Source organism: Dermochelys coriacea, chromosome 8 (assembly GCF_009764565.3).
Source record: "Dermochelys coriacea isolate rDerCor1 chromosome 8, rDerCor1.pri.v4, whole genome shotgun sequence".
NCBI lineage: Eukaryota > Metazoa > Chordata > Testudines > Dermochelyidae > Dermochelys > Dermochelys coriacea.
The window spans coordinates 20,256,909-20,278,602 of NC_050075.1; the positions used below are offsets into that span (position 1 = coordinate 20,256,909).

At 39.7% G+C, this 21,694-nt stretch overlaps 2 protein-coding genes across 2 annotated transcripts in view; one reads left to right on the plus strand and one right to left on the minus strand.

The window, feature by feature from the left end:
• The window catches only part of CPEB4 (cytoplasmic polyadenylation element binding protein 4), a 65,715-nt gene extending 52,573 nt beyond the window's left edge, over positions 1-13,142 (minus strand). The window contains 1 exon segment of the mRNA XM_038412791.2: positions 10,263-13,142. Within this exon segment, the coding sequence (XP_038268719.1) occupies positions 10,263-11,387 (1,125 nt within the window). The 5' untranslated portion in view covers positions 11,388-13,142.
• LOC122455512 lies at positions 11,953-17,902 on the plus strand. The gene is made up of 3 exons (XM_043490772.1): positions 11,953-12,033; positions 12,741-13,428; positions 17,483-17,902. The coding sequence occupies exons 1-3, from the start codon at positions 11,953-11,955 to the stop codon at positions 17,509-17,511; spliced, it is 798 nt and encodes a 265-aa protein (XP_043346707.1). The 3' UTR covers positions 17,512-17,902.
• Positions 17,903-21,694: the final 3,792 nt, after the last annotated feature.

A 21,694-nucleotide genomic window follows, 5' to 3' on the forward strand; every position in this document is an offset into this window, starting at 1 on the left:
CATTAAATACTCTGTGGTATTTTAAGAGTAGAAGTGGTTGGCTCTGGTGTCCTAGCCTAATTCCTATTTAGTAAGTCACATTCCTACCAAAAACAAAATAGTAATTTTAACTGAGAATTTATTTTTCTCTTCCCCCTTTAAAAAAAACCCCAAACCCCACAACCTTGTGCGTTGCTGCCACAGAATAGTTCAAGTACTCCTCTCCAGAGGCAGCTCATTACAGTAGCATGTAGATGATCCTTAGAGAAAATTTGGCAGAAAGGTGATGGTAGCTGTACTCCGGTCACTGACAGGGCAGAAACATTTACCATACTAATATGGCCAAAATTCAACTTGCTGTGTTTCCGCCTCATCTTTTCACAGTGTTTATTTCTCACTAACCTGTATTACAAGAGAGCATACATATCTACCAAAAAATACTAGTTTAGGAACATTTGGTTCCTTACACCTTTGTTCCTCCAGCTTCACATTTGTTTCTCCTCCTACTTGTCTTTTTCTTCACTGGTTCTTTTAGTTTCTTGATCTGATATTTTTGTCCATGGTTCCTATCAATTTCAAAGTCTAGTTACAATTCTAATAACTCCAAGTCCTAGTCTGTACTACAAATTTATGTTGGTAGAACTACATCACTCAAAGGTGTAGAAAATCCCACCCGTGAGTGACAGAGTTATACTGACATAACTCCTGGTGTAGACAGCACCATGTCATCAGGAGGGCTTCTCCCAGCTCTTCTCCCTCTCGGGGATGTTGAGTACCTACGCTGACAGGAAAAGCTTTCCCGTCGACACAGATGGCGTCTTCACTAAGCACTACAGCAGTGCAGCTGTAGTAGATAAGCCTTAAATTTCAATGAAATCAATTTGAATAGTTTACATAGGTAAAAAGGTGTTCCTTATCTTAATTGACTTTAATGGGAATAGGTATAATCCATACAAGTCAGAAATGAATAAAGACAGACATTATCCCTAAATTTTCAGCATCTGTATTGCTTCCATCCAGGACTGTTTTTTATTTTGTTTTATTGGGGGGGGCATGGTTTTTAAATGATATTGTAGCACTTTCCAATCTCTCAACATTTCTGACTATGTATTTCTTTCTGTTCTATACCTTATTTTGTGCTTTGAATCTCTCTTTAGCAATAGATCTAGAACTCAGCCTCACCAATATTGAAGCAGCTGGAAACTCCAACTTGTGTGCATTTGCCACTGCTCCTATCTCACAACAGGGGGAGCATGGAATTTCAGAAGCTTGCAGACCCTTCAGCTACCACACTGTCAATGACATCTCAGTTATCTGGCAAACATTTAATGGGAAGAATACTGCCAGGCAGCCTCTGTATGTTATTTTGTATGCAATGCTGCCAACAAACCGTAGGGTTGGCCCCAAAATAACTTCTCTCCCCTAAATTTTTAGTGTTGTGCTGAGATTAAGTTATTTTAATGAATGTCATAGAGAAGGATTAGCATTCATCAATTGGATGCGAGGTGGAGGAGGCATTGTTTGGCATTCATATTAGAGGCAGTATTTAAACATATATAAGGGAGAAGAAAGATGGACTAAACTGGAAATTCCCTCAAAGGGACAACTAGATTCTTAATGGAAGTTTTCCCTAAGCCCACTCACTTTCTACTTGTTCCATTTTTAATTACATGCCCCATTTATTTTCCCCCTTTATGATATATGAATTTCTAATGAGGATATCCATGTTTTATAAGCTCAGCTTCCCAAGGTTCCCCACCTGCAGTTCTAAACCATGCTCATCTTGATAACTTTATTTGGTAATGTGGCTGTGTTCCCATTGGTAGCCACTATTAATGGATCATTCACAATGGAAGGGTGCAGACCATTCTAAAAACATTCAGAGCCTCATCCTCTCCACCCTCTCGTGCTTCCAGTCATACCAAGATGATGGAAGAGTCCAGGTGATACAAAATGCTGAATACCAAGAGGCCCCTATCTGCCACATTCAGTCATATGTCTTGATGAGGTTTCTAAACAATTCTAGAGCATTCTCAATATACAACTGATAAGCAAGTTTCTTCACAGGCCTGAGGGAATGCCTAATGGCCTAGTCAGCTTGAGGCGCTGAGTTGCCTCAGCCTCAATCCTGGGAAAACAAGTCTTGCTACTGGGACATTTGAAAAAAGTTGCTCCTCAGGGTCCCTGCGTATTGAGGGCATTTGTTAAAAGGCCACAAACCAAGTTAAAATGTATCTTAGCATCATGTCCCTTCCACAAAGCATCACTTTATTAGTGAAAGAGTAGAAGCTAGACCAACAGTCTACTCTAGTTATCCTAATCTTTCTAAGTTGTTCAGTTACTATGGTGGCAAGCCTAGTACACATACTTTATTTCATGAAATCTGATGCTATTTTCCAATTGCAGAATTTCAGCAGACTATGTCCCTATTTATACCATGACACTCACAACAGCAACCCATGTTTCTTGAGTGCTATTTAATTGCAATTCCCTTTCAGCACGGCTTATCAAATCACTTGTAAGACATTCAAAACTCAGCATGTCATTCACCATTTTGCATAATTATGAGCATTTTGTCCACCCTGTATTATGTACTATTTACACTGGGTAGGATAGACTAGCCTAGAAATACCCATAGCACCTTGAATCCAGATGGCAGCAACAAGGCATAAAACCAGATCTATCCCTGAAGTGGATAGAGCAAATATTTTATTTACTTACTTACTTTTTGGAACTGCTGGATGAATCCCAGTACTTTGTTTATTCAATCAATTATAGATGGTGCCTATTCTGAAAAGAACAGATACCACAGGGCTCCCAGATTCCTGAACACAGACCTAAATCTGCACTGACTACCCTGAAACCTCATCAATTTCAGTGAGCTTGTAGTGTTTAAATCAGCAAATTTGGTTCACTGTGCAGAGAGGTCCATTAACAATTTGACAAGTTAAGTATCATAATAGTACAATGGCCTGAAGAGAGACAAGCACCATGAACATACTTTTCTTTTTAGTAGAATTTCATGTAATTTCATTTCTATTCATGTAAGATATTTGATCCCGAATTATTTAAAAAGAAAAGAAACTGCACCTGTTTTGCTCAGTGCAGTGTTCTAAAAGTTTACATGGTGGTCAGCAAACAAAGAAGTACTTTATCTGAAAATGATAAAAATTAACATTTGAGACTAGCATTGGTGGCTATCTTGCCAAAGAGACATGTGACTACACATTTAATACTGCTTCAACATCACTGCTCTAACATGTAAATATTAAGCTCTGATTTTTAACTCAGTAAACAAATATGGGGAAAAGTTGGTCTTTGTGAAGCGTATGAATTTTCACTATGCCGTACTCAGCAAAAATGAGTGCAGTCCTTCTTTCAAGCATAAGTGGGGGGGGGGGGGATTCATCCCACAGCGTGGTGTTTTCTAAATGGCCCAATTCACTGAGTGACAGTGGCCCCAAAGGAGTCATACCAGTGATCTGTGTGTAATAAATATATGAATGAGAAAGAAGGGATATAGGGATAACGATCACCCAAAAGAAAGTAAAATGTCTATATAGCTATAACAAAATAAGTTTTCTGGCGGCTGATATTGCTTACCTAAGTTGATCACAAGAAGAACTTTGCACTTCAAGAGTTTGTATTAAGGTATCTGAACTTTTGCTTTGTAAGAGGGCTCAAAGGGCAAGCACATTTACCGTTAGCAAAAAAGGACTTGGAGAAACAAGATCCTAATGAGAATCAAATTATAGCCCCAATACAAGAGGCTGCTTTTAAGATATTAACAACATTTACATGCTGTAAGAAATAGTGGAATTTATATAAAAACAGCCTTTCTTAGAGGACTAACTATATAAAGGTAATATTTAGCAGCTCACACCCAATTAATATAGAGCTGATATTTTATACAGTGAACTTTATGAAAAGGTCTGGCCAAATCACTCTAAAAAGGAAATGGAATTGCTTGTCTGTTTCCTTCATGCTGCCTAGAAATAATTTCAAAATACATACAATAGCCATGATAATGTGATCTAGTGGTTAAGGACTGAGAGATGAATTCCCGGATTCTAGTCTCAACTCTGCCACTGACTCATGTGAATTTGCACAAGTCACTTAACCTCTGTGCCCCGTGTTCTCCCCACATCGATCTGTAAAGAATATTTTAAATACTTTGGGATCTGTGGTTGACAGATACTATGTAAGGACAACGTTTAAAATGGAGATGTTTGTAAGTAGGAAACCACACAATTCAGATTCCATAAGATCCATCTTCTTCCCTCCTTGAAGTCCAAAGGGACCCATTCCAGAATAAAAACACTTAGGATAAATTATGCATTATACATATTGTGATACTATATGCACTGGAAGTTGAACATGAAAACTTGATGCCACGGAAGAGAATGTTCAGCATGAACCTGTATCAAAACCTTAGATCTAAATTCTCCTGAGCTTCACAGAGAGTGGATCTGGATTCAACCACTGAAGTACAGGCCTAACTACATTTAATCTGTACCCATGCCATCAGTATCGCCTGACCAATTAAGACTCCAGAAACTGAGAGTTTCTATTCAATGCTTCCCAAGATGAGGCAATCAAAACCATAGTCTGCCAATGCTATGAAAGCCAAACAGTATAAAATCAAAGCCTGGCTGGGTGTGACAATTTGCTTGTAGCAAAGGCTGTGCCTAATATTACAAAATGTGAATTCTTTGAAGAGTCAGGCATCTATAATGATGCAAAGTAAACTGTTGATTTAAGCAATTTATTGAAGATGATTAAGCAGTATTTATGGGGCAAGCATAATTGCGTATATCATATTTTAAAATTGGAGGTTTCAGAGTAGCAGCCATGCTAGTCTGTATTCACAAAAAGAAAAGGAGTACTTGTGGCACCTTAAACACTATCAAATTTATTTGAGCATAAGCTTTCCTGAGCTACAGCTCATCTGATGAAGTGAACTGTAGCTCACGAAAGCTTATGCTCAAATAAATTTGTCAGTCTCTAAGGTGCCACAAGTACTCTTTTTTTTTTTTTTTAAATTGGAGACTATCAATTCTATTCAATATATATTATTTAGTTCCTTGGAAAACTTTCCTTTGCAGAATTGCTGCATACTATAGTTGTAGAAAGATCACCTCTAATTCCTATTCACTGTATGTGCTTTGGAGGTTTGAAGCTTTCTGAAAACTTGTCCTAGTTTCCATAATTTAAAAAACTGGTGTCATAGCTATAAAGTAAATATTTACTATTATAAACCAAATCCTGTTTATTTCTTCATGTCTGTCTTTATAGTTTCTAATAACTCTACATTCAGGAGTCCCTAACACTTAGTCAAGTGTCTTGGTAGCCTTAGGCACTGGACATAAATTCCATATTTTTATTTCATTCTGAAGTAGAACGATGAAGCTTAACTCAGCTGCTATATACACCCCACCCAACCCTCCCCATAAGTGGTGTCTTCCAACTCCCAATCCAGTAACCGCTGAATTAACAAGGCACTGAATAAACAGGTTTTTCCTGAACGGATGTTGCTGTATGCTGCCCTAATCATTTTTCATAGCTTCACCAGGAAGAGTAAAATGAAAGCTGGAAAACTCAAGTGAATCAAAAGTGCTCACTCCCACAAAAGTTCTTATGCTCTGTCAAACTGAAAAAGTTTTAAATATTAAGAAGAGTCACTGTCCTGTATATAAATTTCAAATAACATGCCTGAGTCCACTTCTGCTGCACATAAACCTCTTCATGCATCTACTACTGTACGCTACTCGATGTTCTTTGCTCTATGCTGCCCTGCTGTGTATGCAATTCATTTTCAAAGCAAAATGAATAATAAGATTCCTTCTTTTAATCTTAGGAAACATAATTCAAATAGCTTCTTAACAAAGTCCCTCTTTTTAAAAAATCCCTGAGGTCAAAAATATGCAGGAGGGCTGAAGCCCAAGTACAAATGTCAGTAGTAAGTTTATAAAACAAGAACGGTGTTAACTTCCACAGTACTTAAATTGTGTATGTCATACCACATTAGAGGGCTTTTAATTCCACAGACCAATAGCTAAATCAGTAGGGGGATGGCATACAAAACACTAGTTACTATGCAGTGGATATAGTTATAGAAAATGGGTGAGCAGGTATTTAAAAAACCCAAATATATGTATTTTAATCTAAAATGATAACAGGTTGCCTCATCATTTTATGCAGCCAGTTCTCAGTCTCTTGAGAGGCTCCTTCAGAACAATAAGAAAATATAAATCAAAATCCTGAAGTGAGCAAAGAAAAGAACATTAGCAAGATTCCTTATGATGAAAGGTTGGCAAATGCATGTAATGGAGAATATTTTTAGTTTTAAAATGCTTTATGAATGGGATTGTTTTAATACACTAATCAATATAGTCAGGATTTTTGTGTACAAACAGATTACAGAAGGGAGTTTTAATTTTACACACATGGCTACTGCAGTGTGTTTTCACAAACATTCCACATCTACCTTGGGGAAGAGAAAGCCCCCTTAGCACAGAACCTCCATAGACTGAGATGGGGTTAAATGTCTCCTCTCTCTGGGGAGAAAAAAAAAAAAAAAACATTTTGAGCAAGTGAATTCAGTGAACTGCCCACAAATGTAAAATTGTATGAAATTGGCAATTTGAATTTTTAATTTTCATGTCCTAGTCTAAGAAGCTATGCAGAAATTTGCTTACTGTTCACAGAAAGCTGAGCACTATTGGTCAACTTGTTAGTGCCTTCAAGGATTGATTCTGCAAACATCCTCACACATTTGAAGATGAGAGGTTGAAACCTGGAAATGCCTATCAAAGCAAGATTTATATATTGAATAATAAGCAGGGTATTCCAGTCTTTTAAAAAGTGCAAGTATGTAGCAAGAGGAAAGTCTATACAATCCGGAGAACAATGCTGCAGTGCAGCTCAATTACTGACTATTCACCATCCCATTGAGCTGCTAAACTTTCAGTGTCGCTGGGAGAAAAACGGGGGAGCAACTGTTTTTTTAAAATCCCTCATGTTAAAGGTAGGTCCACTCACTCATTTGGTCAGATGTCTATGGAAGGCTACTATAACTAAGAACCTACCATTTCCCTTTTCAAGAGCACAGTTTATTCTTTTGAAAACTAGCAACTTTTCAAATGAAAGGTCAAAGAAGGATGACAAAATGTGGCTTTGCTCTTTTGAAACTGATCTTTTGTAAGTGTGTAATTCTGAAAAGCTAAAAAAATAAGGAATTAGTTAATTTTTTAAACAGATTTAACTGCTTTAATTGAGAGGAAGCTTTGTATGGTTGTAAAAGCACAAGATGAGGAGTAAAAAAAATCTAGATTTTGTTTACTGCTCTGCCAGCTGATTTTGGGCAAGTCACTCCACCTCCTGTGGCTTGGATTCCCCAACTGTAAGAAGAGGACCTTGTCTACTCCCCAGTTGTGCTTTGAGACTTTGAGACCCTCAAACAAACAGTACTGTAGAACTACTAAGCATCACAAACACCAGACCAATTTGTACATGGCCACCACAATACTGAATGAGCTACCTTCACTGGTACAAAAATATCAAGTGAATCAACACAGAACATGATCCCTAATTTTATCTACAAAAAATAGGAATTTTTGTCTCATGGCCAATCACTAAGAGTCATGAGGCAGAAACAATTAAAATCAACATTTGTTCACTTAAGTTATTTACACAGACATATGCACCACTTGTCAATAAAAAATGAGCATTTAGATATGGCTGCTATAGAATCTCTGCCACAAGATACGCTCCAATATGTACTTTTGTATTTCACTAAGCTTTTGAGTAAAGATACCTTTCCTTAAATAAATAAATAAATAAATAAATAAATAAATCATATTCTTCCATACTCTTGCATTCTAAATAAACTAATCATCATAATATGAGGGCAACACTCATGAACAGATTTAAATAAGAAAATAAATGTTAAAGTCAAGGGGGAACCAGGAACAGACAGTTAATCAAATACCCCCATTCTGTTTCAGCAGCAAAGGTAGCTTTTGGATGCTAAATATGGATCTAAGAAGATTCCAGTAATGAAAGTCTCAGACAAAACATGATTGCCTCCAAAAGGACACTTCATATATGTGCAACTACTTGCACATATTCCATCATAAGCAAAAATCCTCATGTCTGATTTGAATCAAGAATACAATCTGAACCCTACATCCAGCATAACAAAAACCTATGGCCACATTTTATATAATTTTCCCCCCCAGTGTTCTCAGAACTGAAGTCACTTTTTAAAATGATCACAAAGGTATTAAGGATTTCACACCACAAAAGTTATAAAAAGCAGTTACCCAAAATGGTCTGGAAAATCATCAACATCTTTTCTGGATCTGCAGTGCTGGAGTCCTGTTTTGCTGCCCTGTCCTTTTCTTGTTCATCACAGAACATAAGTGATAGTAACAGACTGGAAAGCATTTCACTCCAACACTTTCCTTTTCCTGGCATGAAGAAGTGTCAGACATGGTCTTGACATGTATACCTTCATCTTACTGTTTATGTAAACAGACACCAGTATGCTATGTAGAAATTATATTTAGCCATGATAAAATGACACATTTTGAGATTTAGAACATAATACAAAAGCCACACTCAGGAATCACTTGGCTTTGTTAATTTCCTTGATACCAAAAGGAGCACATTTCTATCAGTACATATACATTTGGGTCTTAAATGCAGCACCAAGGACACACTTGATCTCATTCTGTCAGTCTGTACATCAGCTACGTGTCAGGGTACAGAATGAATTAAACAGCAAGCCAAGTCTTACTGCAGTGAGGCTGAAAAAAGACCAACTCCAGCTGTGTCCCTTTGCTAATGGTCTGAGCATATGAATTTGGTATACTGGACACCAGTTCTTTATATTATTTCCAACTCTTAAAATTAAGATCTATTATTGTTATGCATTCCAAGGTTATGCAGACTCTACCTGATGTTTAAACTACTAGAGGTTCTGCAGTAAAAAGAAATCCTTAATGAAAGGTATTGCCAGCAGCTGCTGCTGTTTTCAGAAGGCTGCATAGGCCCTGTAAACCAAACAAACTGAATAATTTACCAAGGGGAAATGAATTGGTCCTCCCTCTGATTCTACAAGGTCATTATAAAATATATTTAGATCTCTTTGGGGTTGTAGTTACCATGACAAATGTTCTGAGGTTCTTCTAATCTACTGATCTTCCATCCCCAAATTACTTAATAGTAGGTCACCCTGCTTCTTACACCATGGTTAGAAATACTGCAATCCTTTTGCAATCTTTACTTTTGCCCTTGTTTGAAGATCCTGAAAAACAAGCCACTAGACATTAAAGAATCTTGTGTTTTGGATCCACCTTATGAGGTCTTTTTTAAACATATGAAAGCTACCAACCTAGGTCTGTAACTAGTGGTCAGATAGAGAGACAACTATTACCGTCCAAATGTTGATTGTATATCTGGATCAACATCAGATAGCTAATTTTAACCTCAACAAACTAGATACGTTTCTCATGAATTTGAAGTGTCAGACGACCTGCCTCCTGACAGTATAAGGTGTAGCACAGTGCAGGCCAACAACTGACTAGTCCAGATCTATTTTAGTAAAGATTTAATATTGTATAACCAATATTTGTTACCATTGCTGGTGAAAAAAAATGTTATGCAGTTCACTGCAAAAAAAAAAAAAAAAAAAAATCAGATTAGTAATTTCATTGTACAGGAAAAAAAAAAAAAAATCTACAAAAATATCCAAGTCATGTCACAATGCAAATCCATGAACTACTTTGCAACATAAGGCAGCAGACAGATTTAAGTATTACTGAATGCTTGTTCTCAACATATAGTGCAATATCATTTCCAAATAGTTAAAATCTTTAAGTGTTAAAGTCAAGCAATATTTCATTTCTTCACTCCTTTTTGTGTTACATTTTTAAAAAGCAGAAACATTTGTTCACCAACTGTTATTGCTTACTGCGTGTAATGTTAATTACCATGATGGAACTGAACTTTAATAGATGTCCCACTGGGCTATAAATAGATATTTATCTGACAAGCACTATTGAAAAAAAATACATGATTCACAGCTCAGAGATCATGAAGACTGAAATGTCACAGGGTGAATTACAAGTTAGCCATGTTCACTTTATTTCAATTTAAATTAATTTTCAAGCATGCAAGTCTGATGATTGAAGTATATTGTGCAAAAAAAAACCCAACCTTATTGTTTCTATAAAAGTTAAATCATTTTTTCTATTTATATGAGCAGAGTAGACTCTCACCTGAAAAGGAAATATGTTGTCGGCTCTGTTCAAACTATCTTCCATCCAAGATTTCGGAGCAAAGGCCGAGCTAGGCCTACCATACTTCTGCAACTGGATATGATTACTTGCAAAATTCTTCTTCAGGGGTGAGATGGAATTCAGGGGTGTTATCCCTCCATTCAGTCCCCTGCGGTGGTCTCGCCCTTGGGACCCTCCCCACCCACCATATCCACCGCCACCGGGGCTCCATGAAGAAGATGGTGTAGGTGATGGGCTTTGGTAGCTGCTCCATGGAGAAGGTGGTTTGTTAAGATTATTAGCCAAATGAGGCAGTTGATTAAAAGCAGCATTTCTGTGTGTAAATGGAGGTGGATGAGGGCTTGCAGGCGATCTTCTCTGTTGCTGATGCTGATTGTGATGATGCTGAAAATGGGGGTGATGAGGGTGGTGTTGAGAGAGGGGTCCAATCTGAGGGGAAAAGCTACCTCCAAAGCCAGGGCTGACATGATGTGGAAAATTCTGAAATAGCAGAGCACCATTATTAGCTGAGGCAGCAGGGACCCCTCCCTGGTGAAAAAAACTGGCATCTTCATTGATTATTGTAGAAGACGACGGAGCTATAGCTGCTGACCAGTTACTAAAACCAGTCAGAGAAGATGCAGTGGATGTTAAGGGCTGAGTTGAAGTACCTAGCCCTGAAGCCTCTTGATAATCAAATCCTGTTAACACTGGTGATTCTATTCTTATTTTCTCTTTCCCATTGCCATTCTCTGAAGAACTGTCTCCCTGATTTTCCTCAGATTTAGCTTTCTCAGGTTCAGGCAGCATGCCTGCTTCCTGACTTTGACTAGGGGAAAGCTGCTGTTTTTCTAGAGACTCTTGCTTTTCCTGTTGCTGAGTTTTAGATTTTTCTGACCCCAGAATCTCATCCTGAATGTTATGGGCAGCTGGAGCAGGAAAGAGCCAAGCTGACCCAGCACTACTGCCATTGGCAGCTGTGTTATTATTTATAAAAGCAGCAGGGCTGGGGGCTGCATTTTGATGATGGTGTGGAGGCTGCAGATGTGGATGAAATCTCACTGGAAAAGCTGACTTATTCCCAGTGTTGTTTTGCACTAACACTCCAAACCCGTAATCCCCCATTTATTATATTTAGGATTTGATTTTCTCCTGTAAAAAAACAACAATGATGTTTAGTGTTTCTCTCCTCCTCCTCCACCAAAGAGGAACTAGCAAATATCTTGTTTTAATCTAGATATTCCAGTTTCTTCCTCCACACACTCCTTAGATATTTCTGATTTGGATATAAGTTCTGGTTCTTTCAAAGATAAATCTCTTTAAATATTTAACAAGTGTCAATTTATGTTTGTTTCCTTTCTCTGGTTAGAAGGAAAAGAAAAATAAATCTTTGGTTAGCAAAATAAGAGGTTTCCTTTTCCTAAAGGAAATGCACATCAATAGGAGAAAAATCTTCTGGGGACAGATATAAAGAGATTTTAACTATCCTGTTTTTTCCTCCTCAGCAGCCTTGACTCGGCCATAAATGAGTTAAGAGGAAAAGAGAAACAATGACGTCTGGTCCCTCCACCTCTTGGCTGCAAAAAGAAAAAAAAAAAAAAAAAGAAATTTAAGTCTGGAATAATTTAATAAAATTCTATATAATCTAATATATATTTGTTTCCTGTTCAAAAGAGTCCTTGCTGTGGATATGGGAAGATTTTACCTCAGGATTTTAGCATTCAGTGGGGGAGTGAATTGTGCAGGAAGCTTTTTTCCCTGCTGCTGCTCGGTAAGCCTTTATTGTGTATAATAAATACTATTTTGTATGTGTCCTTTAGAGAAGTCTTGGCTTATTGAAGGGATAAGATTTTTATCTCAGAAAGTCAGTATTCTGGAGATGAGAAGGGAGTGAGCTATGCAGAAGAAGGGTGGATTCTTGATGCTGCTCCTGTTGGGTTGGGTTTCTGAGCTTGCCAGGCTGGCCTCCTATTTATGATCAGATATTTGTGTGTCCTTCAGATGCGTCCTGGCTGTCCGAAGAAGAGTTTCATCTTAGAAATCTGCATTCAGCATTCGGGGAGGGGGTAGAGCAGGCAATGACTTGTGCAGGAGGAGGGTGAGGGAGGTGTCTTGCTGCTGCTTCTGGAAGGGTGGTTTCGGTACCGGGCTCGCCTCCTTTTACTGAGCTAGGTAGGCTTCCTTCAGCTGCGGGAGCCCTTGTCTGCAAGGGAGGGTGGATTTTACCTCAGGGACTCGGCATGCGGCAAGGGACAAGAGGCTGGTGGAGGGAGGCTAAGCTCGCCAGGCCCCTGTTCTCTATGGGGTACTCCCTCGCCGCCCCCCTCTCACAAGTCCTGGCGTCTGGGAAGGCAGGAGGGATTTTACCTCAGGAGAGCAGCCGCCTCCAGCGGGGAGGGGATGGCGCAGGCGGCGAGGGGCCGGGCTCCTCTCTCCCCCATGGAAGGTGTTTAAGCGGCTCTCCCAAATCGCCCGCAGATTACGGGACAGGGTCACGATCGATTAGTACTGCAGGGGAGGGAGACCGCTGGAATCGCCAGGGGGGTGGGGTCCTGCGGCGGCGGCTCCGAAGCGTCCTCTCCTCGCTTCGCGTCCTCGCAGCGGCAGGCGATTGCCCTTACCCTTCATGTAAAACAATCGATTATCGCGGGGGGGGGGAGGAGGAGGAGCAGGAGGAGGGGGGCGCGAGAGCGGCTCCGAGGAGTCGGGAGGCGTTTCAGTAATCGGCGAGTCTGGATATTACGGAATCTCTTGTCCCCGGCCGCCTCCTGCTCGCTGCCGCAGCCGGTGCCTCCCTCCCCTCCCGGCCGCTGCCGAGTCCCGTCTCCCCAGGACAGAGCCGCTGAGCGAAATGACAACCAGCTGGAAGGAGGCAGCGCGGCACTTCCGGTTTTGGGGGGGGGGGGAGGAGGCGGACACACCTCCTGCCCCGCCTCCCTCGCGTCTCCTCAGGCGGAGGCCGCGCCCCCGCCTGCTTTACAAGCCTCTTCCTGGCGACGTCACGAGAGGCAAGGAGGGCGGCCGCCATTTTTGGTAGGGGCACGAAGGTGCCACTCCCACCGTCGGCTTTGTGGTGGGCATTCGTCCCTGCTTGGTGGCCATCTTGGATTAGGGCACGCATCTGCTAGCTGCCAGCAGGACGGCCATCTTGGACTGAAGAAAGCAGGTACTCCTTGAGCAGCCATCTTTGAATATGGCAGCGCTCTGTAACCGCTGGTTCTCTGGTGTCCTGTATGGATCAGAACGAGAAGGGGGCACATTCCTGGGCAAAACTCCGTTGATAAATGGGGGAGGGGAAGGGGCAAAAGGCCTGAAACCAGTCAGACAGAGGACTGCTTGGGGAAAACCTGGGCAGCAAGTAACACCCGCTGCCAACCCCGTCTCACCACGTGCCCCAAGGGCTCTGGCCACTGCAAACCTCACCTCCCAGTAATGCCCTGAGGGTTTCAGCTCACTGCAAACCCCACCTCGTTGTATCACCCACACCCTCAAGGCTCAGGCCCATTACAAACCCCACCTCCCTCCCCCCATTGCCCTGAGGACAGAAGCCTTTTGCAAACCTTGTCACCCCAAGGGCTGAGCAGTATAGCACTCCCTCCCTCGCTGCACTATCCTATCACCCTGTGGACTGATGTACATGACAAAACCTACTTCGCTGTAGGTGAACTGAGGCCCATGGCAACTCCACCTCCCTATAATAAATACATCATCCCAAGGGTGGACTGCAGGGCACAGACATGATGAGAAGTGAATAAGAATGGAATAAAACAAGAGGAAGAACAAGGCACAAAGAACCCATAAAATAAATACTAAAGTATATTCTAGACTCCATCTGCCCCATAACTGCAATATCTAAGCATCCCAAACATTGTAATATCACTATTTGAAGGTGTGGGGGGTTGTACCATTACAGAAGAATACATGTGTTTTAAACAAGGTAAAGGAAATAATTTACAAGACTGAACATGCAGGTTCCACAGGAAACAAACCCGGCTGTAGATATTAGAGTTTATATTTGTATTTTTCTCACTGCCTTTAATGCTTCAAGGAGTTATATATTTAGACAAAATACCATCAGATCTGATCTCAACATTTTAGTTTCTATATGGCAGAAATAGGATACGAAGACAAGGTGTCAAATTTTCAAAGTTGGCTAAATTGGCTTAGGAGTCTAAGTCCCATTTTCAAAATTGACTTAGCCACTTATGAGCCTGGGACTGAGGCTGCTGAGTCACTTGCGTATTTTTGAAAATTTATCCAAGAATTTGTGGTGTTTTGGCACTAGAGTTTTCTCCCTGAGGCAAAAGTTGCTAGTGAAAGATATAAACATGAATATAAACAAATGAAGGTACAATAAATTTGATTGTGGGTACTAGGATTGCACAGACCCATCATAATCAAAAAGCCAACAAAAACATTACATTTAAGGATGAAGGGTTTAAAATATTCACAACTACTCCCACTGAAAGCAAATGAGTTACAAATAAACTAAAATGAAAATAGGGAAAGAGTTTCAATATAAAATGAGGCCCCAAAGCCATATTTTGCTCTCATTAAAGATGGCAACCCATTGTGGCATGCTCAGTCCTCTCCCCTTCAGTCCACCATGGTGTTGGTCCTTCTGGCACTAGCTCTACCCATGGAGGTCACTGAGAACATATAGCAAAGTCATTTGGACAGCTGAATGCTGCCTATTCGGGATGACTTCAAAAGTCAGCTGGAATCTTTCATCTGCAAGTGTTCTCCCTCGTCCCTTGCCCCATAAACCTATAAACCCATAAACAAAATAAAGAAGTCAGATCAGATGTTCTTGTATCAATGCAAATGGAAGTCACCATGCATGCACTGCCTAATTTAAAGGGTTTGTGATTCTTAGCTAAATTTGTAGAGGAAGGGAGTGGAGGTTTAAATTGTGATATCCAATAAATCTGATCTTTCAGGATGATGAGATGAGGACATTATAACATGAGAGCTAAAAATAGGGGTGTTTATATAGGGATAGAAAAAATACTGAGCCATGTTCATACCACTATGGAATTCAACTGTAAAAGCTGGAGTGGTGGAAGGAAAGGACCATTTTAATTTAGTCTGCCCTCATGAGCATTATCAGAATTTCATCTTGAACTACCATGCTCAGACCACAGCATTAGTAAGCCTGAATACCAGCATTGGCATGAAGTAGATATAAGAGAACCTAGGATCTAACTGACTTTAGTAAAGAGTTTTTACTGAGCAAGTACTACAGGATCAGGTCCTTTGTTTCTAAAGCACTTTAGGAAGCTTAGGGATGAAAGGCAATATATATATTATAATAGTAATTAAGCATACTTTGTGATATACCTGTATGTTTATTAAAAGGTTAGTTATTTTTGTACCTTGTATGGCAACCTCCATACAGTGATCCTAATTTTCAAGGCTATTAGATATGCAAAGTGAAATTCCGTGCTTAATTTGAGTGCAGTTATCTGGTCTGCATGTACATCAAATAAACCGCATGCACACAATAGATATGTATTTGCATACCTCACATGTTTGAAAATCTGCCCCTACAACACAGTATGGACTGTATGGATGCAGGGTTCATTGCTTTTGGGTGGAATTTGGTGTGTAGTTTATCCTGAGATGGTGGAAAGGGAATCTTTTGTTCATATTTTTGTCTTTTAAAAGTCATCTTATGTTAAATATTACATAAAGATTGTATTGGTTGCATTTTCTAAATGAAAAGTAAACAGACCTCTGCTGGTTACAGGGCTAGCTAGGCTTTTCACCTTCCTAGTCTCTATGAGGGCACCCTCTCAGGTCTTGGGCCTCATGCCTTTATCTACTCTAGAGTGCAATCCTGTGATTCTCCCACACTTAGACTAGGTTCTTGGCTACAGAACCCTGTGTACTCTGCTTACTCAGCAGGTCCAACTGGATTTGGCACCTGTGGTTTTTTCCTTCAGCAGAAAAAGGATTTTAAAACAAGTGTCTACATGCACATCTATCTTACCTAACACACTATCATCCTGTGATTCTAGGCCTAGATTCCTCAGACACTCCTGTGGATGCCTGTGTCAGTCTGGTTTCCCTGACCAGCTCCTTAACAACTACCTCCTCACTCAAGATAGAGAGAGCCTCTTTTAGTCCAGCTAGAGTCCCTTGTTCTTGTCAGTTCTTCAGCTATGGCCTTTTTGGACAAAATCAGTTCAGTAGGGTTAATAGGAAGTTGAGCCAGACGTGACAGAGCTCATATTAATCCTCAAATGCTTGCTGAGGGGTGGCTTATCCTGAACTATTCTTCTCCCCTTCCTGCTTGTTTTTCCTTACAGCCCACATTTAAACTAAACCAACATATTAATACAATACATATCCCAATAACCAGGTTAGTATACAGTATTCATAAATTATTACAGAGCCGCTGGATATGCATCAAAAAACTACCTACCTGTTCCTGAAAGATCACTTCTGTCTCCATGCCTCACTGCTACAGTTGAAATCAGCAGAGCTATAAATAATAGGAACAGCTAGCAGGGTATTCTCTGTGACGGGTTCACAACTTTGGAATTTGCTCCACCATAGTCTGAAATAGTCCAAAGTTGATGAACTTCAGTGCTTGCCATAGACTCATTTTCTCTCCCTCCCACCAGATATTAGAAAAGGGGTGGGGGGGGGGCAGGATTGTAATTGGAGAGATGGGGAAATAACAGGGTGGAGGACTGTGATGAGTGATCTTAAAGTACTACGCTGATATTTTGAGTTATGTCAAGGGCATCTAGAGATGTGCGTCCTTTTTCAGCATGTCTATAAATCAAAATAAATAAATACAAACATTTTCCAGAGTTAAGTAACAAAAAAGAAATTAAGACGTACATATATTCCAGAGGGAAAGATTGAAATCACCACACAGAAGCACTTCTCAAAGAGTTTCACTCAGTAACGGGGTATCCACCACCACCTAATCCAAAGCCGTTTTGGACCTGTTCTGTCACCCGATTGCGTGACATGATATTTTCAACAAATCCAGTATTGTTCATGCATTTTATGAAGTAAGCCCTTTTCTCTGCAATTGTATACACCCTGTTTCTGTGTGAGAAAATATATTTGTTTCCATACAATGAAAAGCATCATTGTTTTCAAACATCTAATTAGTGGGTTACAATTTCCCTTTTTGTGTACTGTTTTGCAACCTGTGCAAGCCTGTCTGAATTGTAAACACTATTTTTCTCTGCACTTTCCAGTCACTCTGTTATCATCATCATCATCATAGATGCAGAGTTAACAAGCACTTCTGTCAAGAAGCAATGAACCTGGCTCCAATAATGTATTGTTGAATAAACAGTTGGAAAAGGACTGCATGGATGGCCTTCATTTAAATTTAGGCACACCCTTGCAATGCATTAGCATAAGTGCTGATCAACTAGTGATACAAGTAGAACTTCCAAACTCTGATGTTAATCACCTTGCATGACAAACATGGTTTCTTGACACGAGCTACCTGATGGAGGCTTCTCAACGGGTGATATTTTGACGGCATCGGCTGCCCAGCAGGATTTGCGTCACTTTATACAATCTTTTTAAGGAAAATTGCACAATGATATAGAAGAGACTGCAGTCATGACATGTAATTACAAAGAAGAATAAATCACTAAAGAAAATTAGTAGTGTCTATAAATATTAGCATTTAACAACCAGAAAGGAAGCTGCTGCATTGATGGTTTGATGATATAAAGTAAGAAAAGATCACGAAATTTGGAATTCATGAACAAACAGGAGGAATTATGATTTGCCACATAAGTTTTGTGGAGTTTTTTTAACTGACTCATTTAGACGTTATATAAATACTTTTAAATCAATCACTTTTAACAGCTATAGAATTTCAAAGAACTCTGAAAGTCTCCTGCTTTCCCAAATGTTAAAATAGGAGCTTGCATTCTCCAAATCGTATGCTACATCACCAGCCTGTAGTTCCTGCTGGGAAATATCAGAATAGCAGCAGCCTCCACTGAGAGTTAAAGATATGACTACTAGTTTTTGCAGTGATGGACATATTGAAACATTGACAGTTATTTCTAAAAACCTTCAATATATATATTTTCTTATTGCTCTAATTAAATATTTGCTTAGAAGTCTAAGCAGGACCTCTGCAATATCTAGACTCACTCAAACCACAAACCCCAAATACTTGCAGGGTCAAGTCAGTCTGTCATTCTCCTCCTGTAGAGTTCTCTGACACTTATTACACAGGTCTCTTTTGGATGGAACCTTAAAAACATTTTTAAGGTATTTAAGCACTTAAAACTGTAGAAAGGTGCTTACTGGGACTTTCAAAAGCACCTAGGCACCTATCTGTATCTTTAGGTACCAAAATAACTTAAAAAAAATCTGACCCCAAGTTCTTGTCTGCTCCTCCTGGACATTAAAGATCCCATGACCACAAGAGTGGAGGTTTGCTCTAGTATATTGTAAAATTTCCCTTCCCCACAATCAAGACTGTGTAAGATGCAATGTGCAAGTTGGCTACCATCCTCCATCAAAGAGGAGGCTGCAATTCAGTGATGATATATGAAGCTAGCACCTTTCTCCTGAAAGATCTTTAGAAATGAAGTACATTTAAAATATTATTTAACTGTGTAAGGTATCATAACAAATTACTATATTACCAATATGTAATGGGTTCAGCTTCTATTGCCTTATATGGGGGAATTCTACAGGCATTATTAGACAGTTCTAGTTGTTGGGTCTTCAATGGCGCTAACCACTGAGATGGACCATCCTACAATAGTTTTTCAGGGGCACAAGCCCTTTAACCAGCTCCTCACTGCAAGGCTAACTCATGAAGGGGAATGTATTGCTCTCTTAGAGGATTAGATTTCCTAGCCTGCTTTGTACAAACCTTATCCTGACAGTTCTGACTGCATCACATCACCCAATAAATGTTAGATTGTGACTTAGGTCACAGAAAAAATTGAGAAAAGCAGCAGTGGTGCAGAAAAATCTGTTCACTTACTTTAATGACTCAGAAACAACCTTGTGATTGTGGTTTATTTGGATTTAATAAAGCACCTGTCCAAAGTTTTAGTGCTGTACAAATGATAAAATGCAACAAAGAGTAAATATTCTCAATGCAAAATAGAAGAACTCTGCCAACCAAGCCGTATATCCCAAATAACAATATAGAATATGACACAACCAACTTAATGGCATAATAAGCCATAACATAATGTGGTAGATCATTACAATCACAACACCCCCTTGCCCCCAAAAACCCCAGTACCTACAACTCACAATCCTTAAATCCTTTACCCGTCTCTTTCCAGAAAAGCCCAGGAGAACAAACGTGCTTTGCATTATGCCCTGGATGTTAAAAAACCAGGGCCCTCTCGAGCCAAAAGACCCTCACTCACCACCCACCCTCCGGCCCCTTATGGAAAATGCCCTATCAGCAGGCCCTTTTTTTTAAACCAGGAGACTGTAAATTCTAGTGCCTCTACCGAGTGCAGATGCCATGGTATCATCTGAGTAGAAAGGTCAGCCCTCAGTTAATAAGCACACAAACTTTAAATGTAAGCATTGTGCGCTATTGCCAATAATATTAGGGAAAAGCATCAGGCTTACTTATTTGCTCATTTATCATTGTGGAATGTATTAGCTGACATTGAGGTGGAGCGACAAAGAATTCAAATCTCCAGTTTCCCCACAGATTTAAAGCCTCTGTCCAAAAAGGAGAGGTGAAGGAGGAGATGCAACCCGTCCCAGAACCAGATGTCACAACTGTATCCTAGGTACCAAAAACAACTCACGTATGTTCTTGCTTCTTGGGTGTCAAAATCCCCACCCATGTGCCCAAACCACCAGCTTTCCCCTCTGACAACTTCTGTGGGGCAGTTATGCCTTACCATACATGAGCCTGCAACCCATTAAACATTTAAATGTCAAGGCTGACATGAAATTAATTGAATTAGGTGTCATAATTAAAATTATACATACAGTATCAGGAGTACAGTACATAATGGACTGGACTGCAGAGGGTAGAAGGAATAATTGAAGGTAAGAGGATTTGTGGGGGGCATAGTTCTGGGGTCTCTGTTAAATAGCTTAGGTTTAACGTGCCACATAGTACATAGGGCATTGCTCATGTTCAACAGTGCTAAAGGCAACTGACAGATCGGAAAGAAAATGCACTGTCGTTTTGTCCTCAACCATCGCTCCACGATGACTGAACTAAAATCTTCAGGCATGCTAGGAATAGCTAATATTATCCTAGAGCTAGAGAAAATTCTGGTTTTATACCAATTTTCAAATAGTGCACAAGTGTTTTATAGGCTTCAGAGAAAAACCAACAATTCATCTCCACATAGGACATTAGTATTTGTCTGAAACTGATATAGCTGCAACCGCTATTCACTAGATTGGTATTGCAATGACAGAGCTGAGATATGAAGTGTGATTTTTATAAACTCAGTAAACCATTTAAATCTTGTGGAAAATACATTATACATGTTAATAGCTTCATTTGGCTAAGCAGCCTTCGCTATTTTTCTGCGATTGCATTAAGGTACTATATATTGATATACCCTCATATGTTAAACAGCCCCTTAATAGAGAACATTGCCTTGGAGCTTTAAGTCTTTATGAAAAAATGTCATCACTGCCCAAAGAACTATTTCACATACAGTAATTATACAATATTAATGAACAATACCACATACAACTGCATTTGCCAGCCCTGTAATGTAATGGAGTAGATTCTTTGTATGTAATGTGCTTCAGAATGACCTGACACTGCAAAAATGCCTCCAGGTTCCACAGCTCATGTAAAATATAATAAATATATAAATAATTTAAAAGAGGAAAAAGGTAGTATTAGGACAGTGGTGTTATTTATGCCGTTATACTTAAAAGACTGACAACTGGACTGTTGGAAACTCTTAGTCATAACAATTCTCTCTGGGATAAAACCGGGCATAGAAAAATTCCACCAAAAATATGTATTTTAAAAGAAAATTTGAAATAAAATCTGTTTTGCCATTTAATTTCCAAAAGTGCAGCATCTTGTGCTCTACCAATTGTAGGTTTTATACAGCACCCGCCATATTACGGTATCTAACCATTATGGATTGGACAGGGTCCCCAGAGGAAGGAATTCCTGAGTCTTAATCCTAGAAATCCTAGCTCTGACACAGAATTACTACCACTGGGGGAGAAACGGGGAGATTTTGGCAAAAAGCTCAGTGTAGAAAAGAGTAATGTGTGTGTTCTTAACCAAATTCAGTTCAGTGTAATCAGTGGAAGTTGAGCCCATTTATGCAAGTGGAGAATTAGGTCCTCAATGATTCTGTTTCCCTATCTATAAAAGAGGAATAATTAATGAAACAGGAATACATCATGGGTGTTTTGAGGGTCATTAGTCAATGCCTGTAAAGAGCTACAGTGTATAAGTGCCAAGTATT

Bases quoted from the DNA above. Each gene is read 5' to 3' on its own strand.
- LOC122455512 (XM_043490772.1), top strand. From the start codon at position 11,953: ATGGGAAGATTTTACCTCAGGATTTTAGCATTCAGTGGGGGAGTGAAT. The intron at 12,034-12,740 runs GTAAGCCTTTAT...AATCGCCCGCAG, and splicing joins TTTTTCCCTGCTGCTGCTCG to ATTACGGGACAGGGTCACGA. The intron at 13,429-17,482 runs GTACTCCTTGAG...TGCACTTTCCAG, and splicing joins TCTTGGACTGAAGAAAGCAG to TCACTCTGTTATCATCATCA.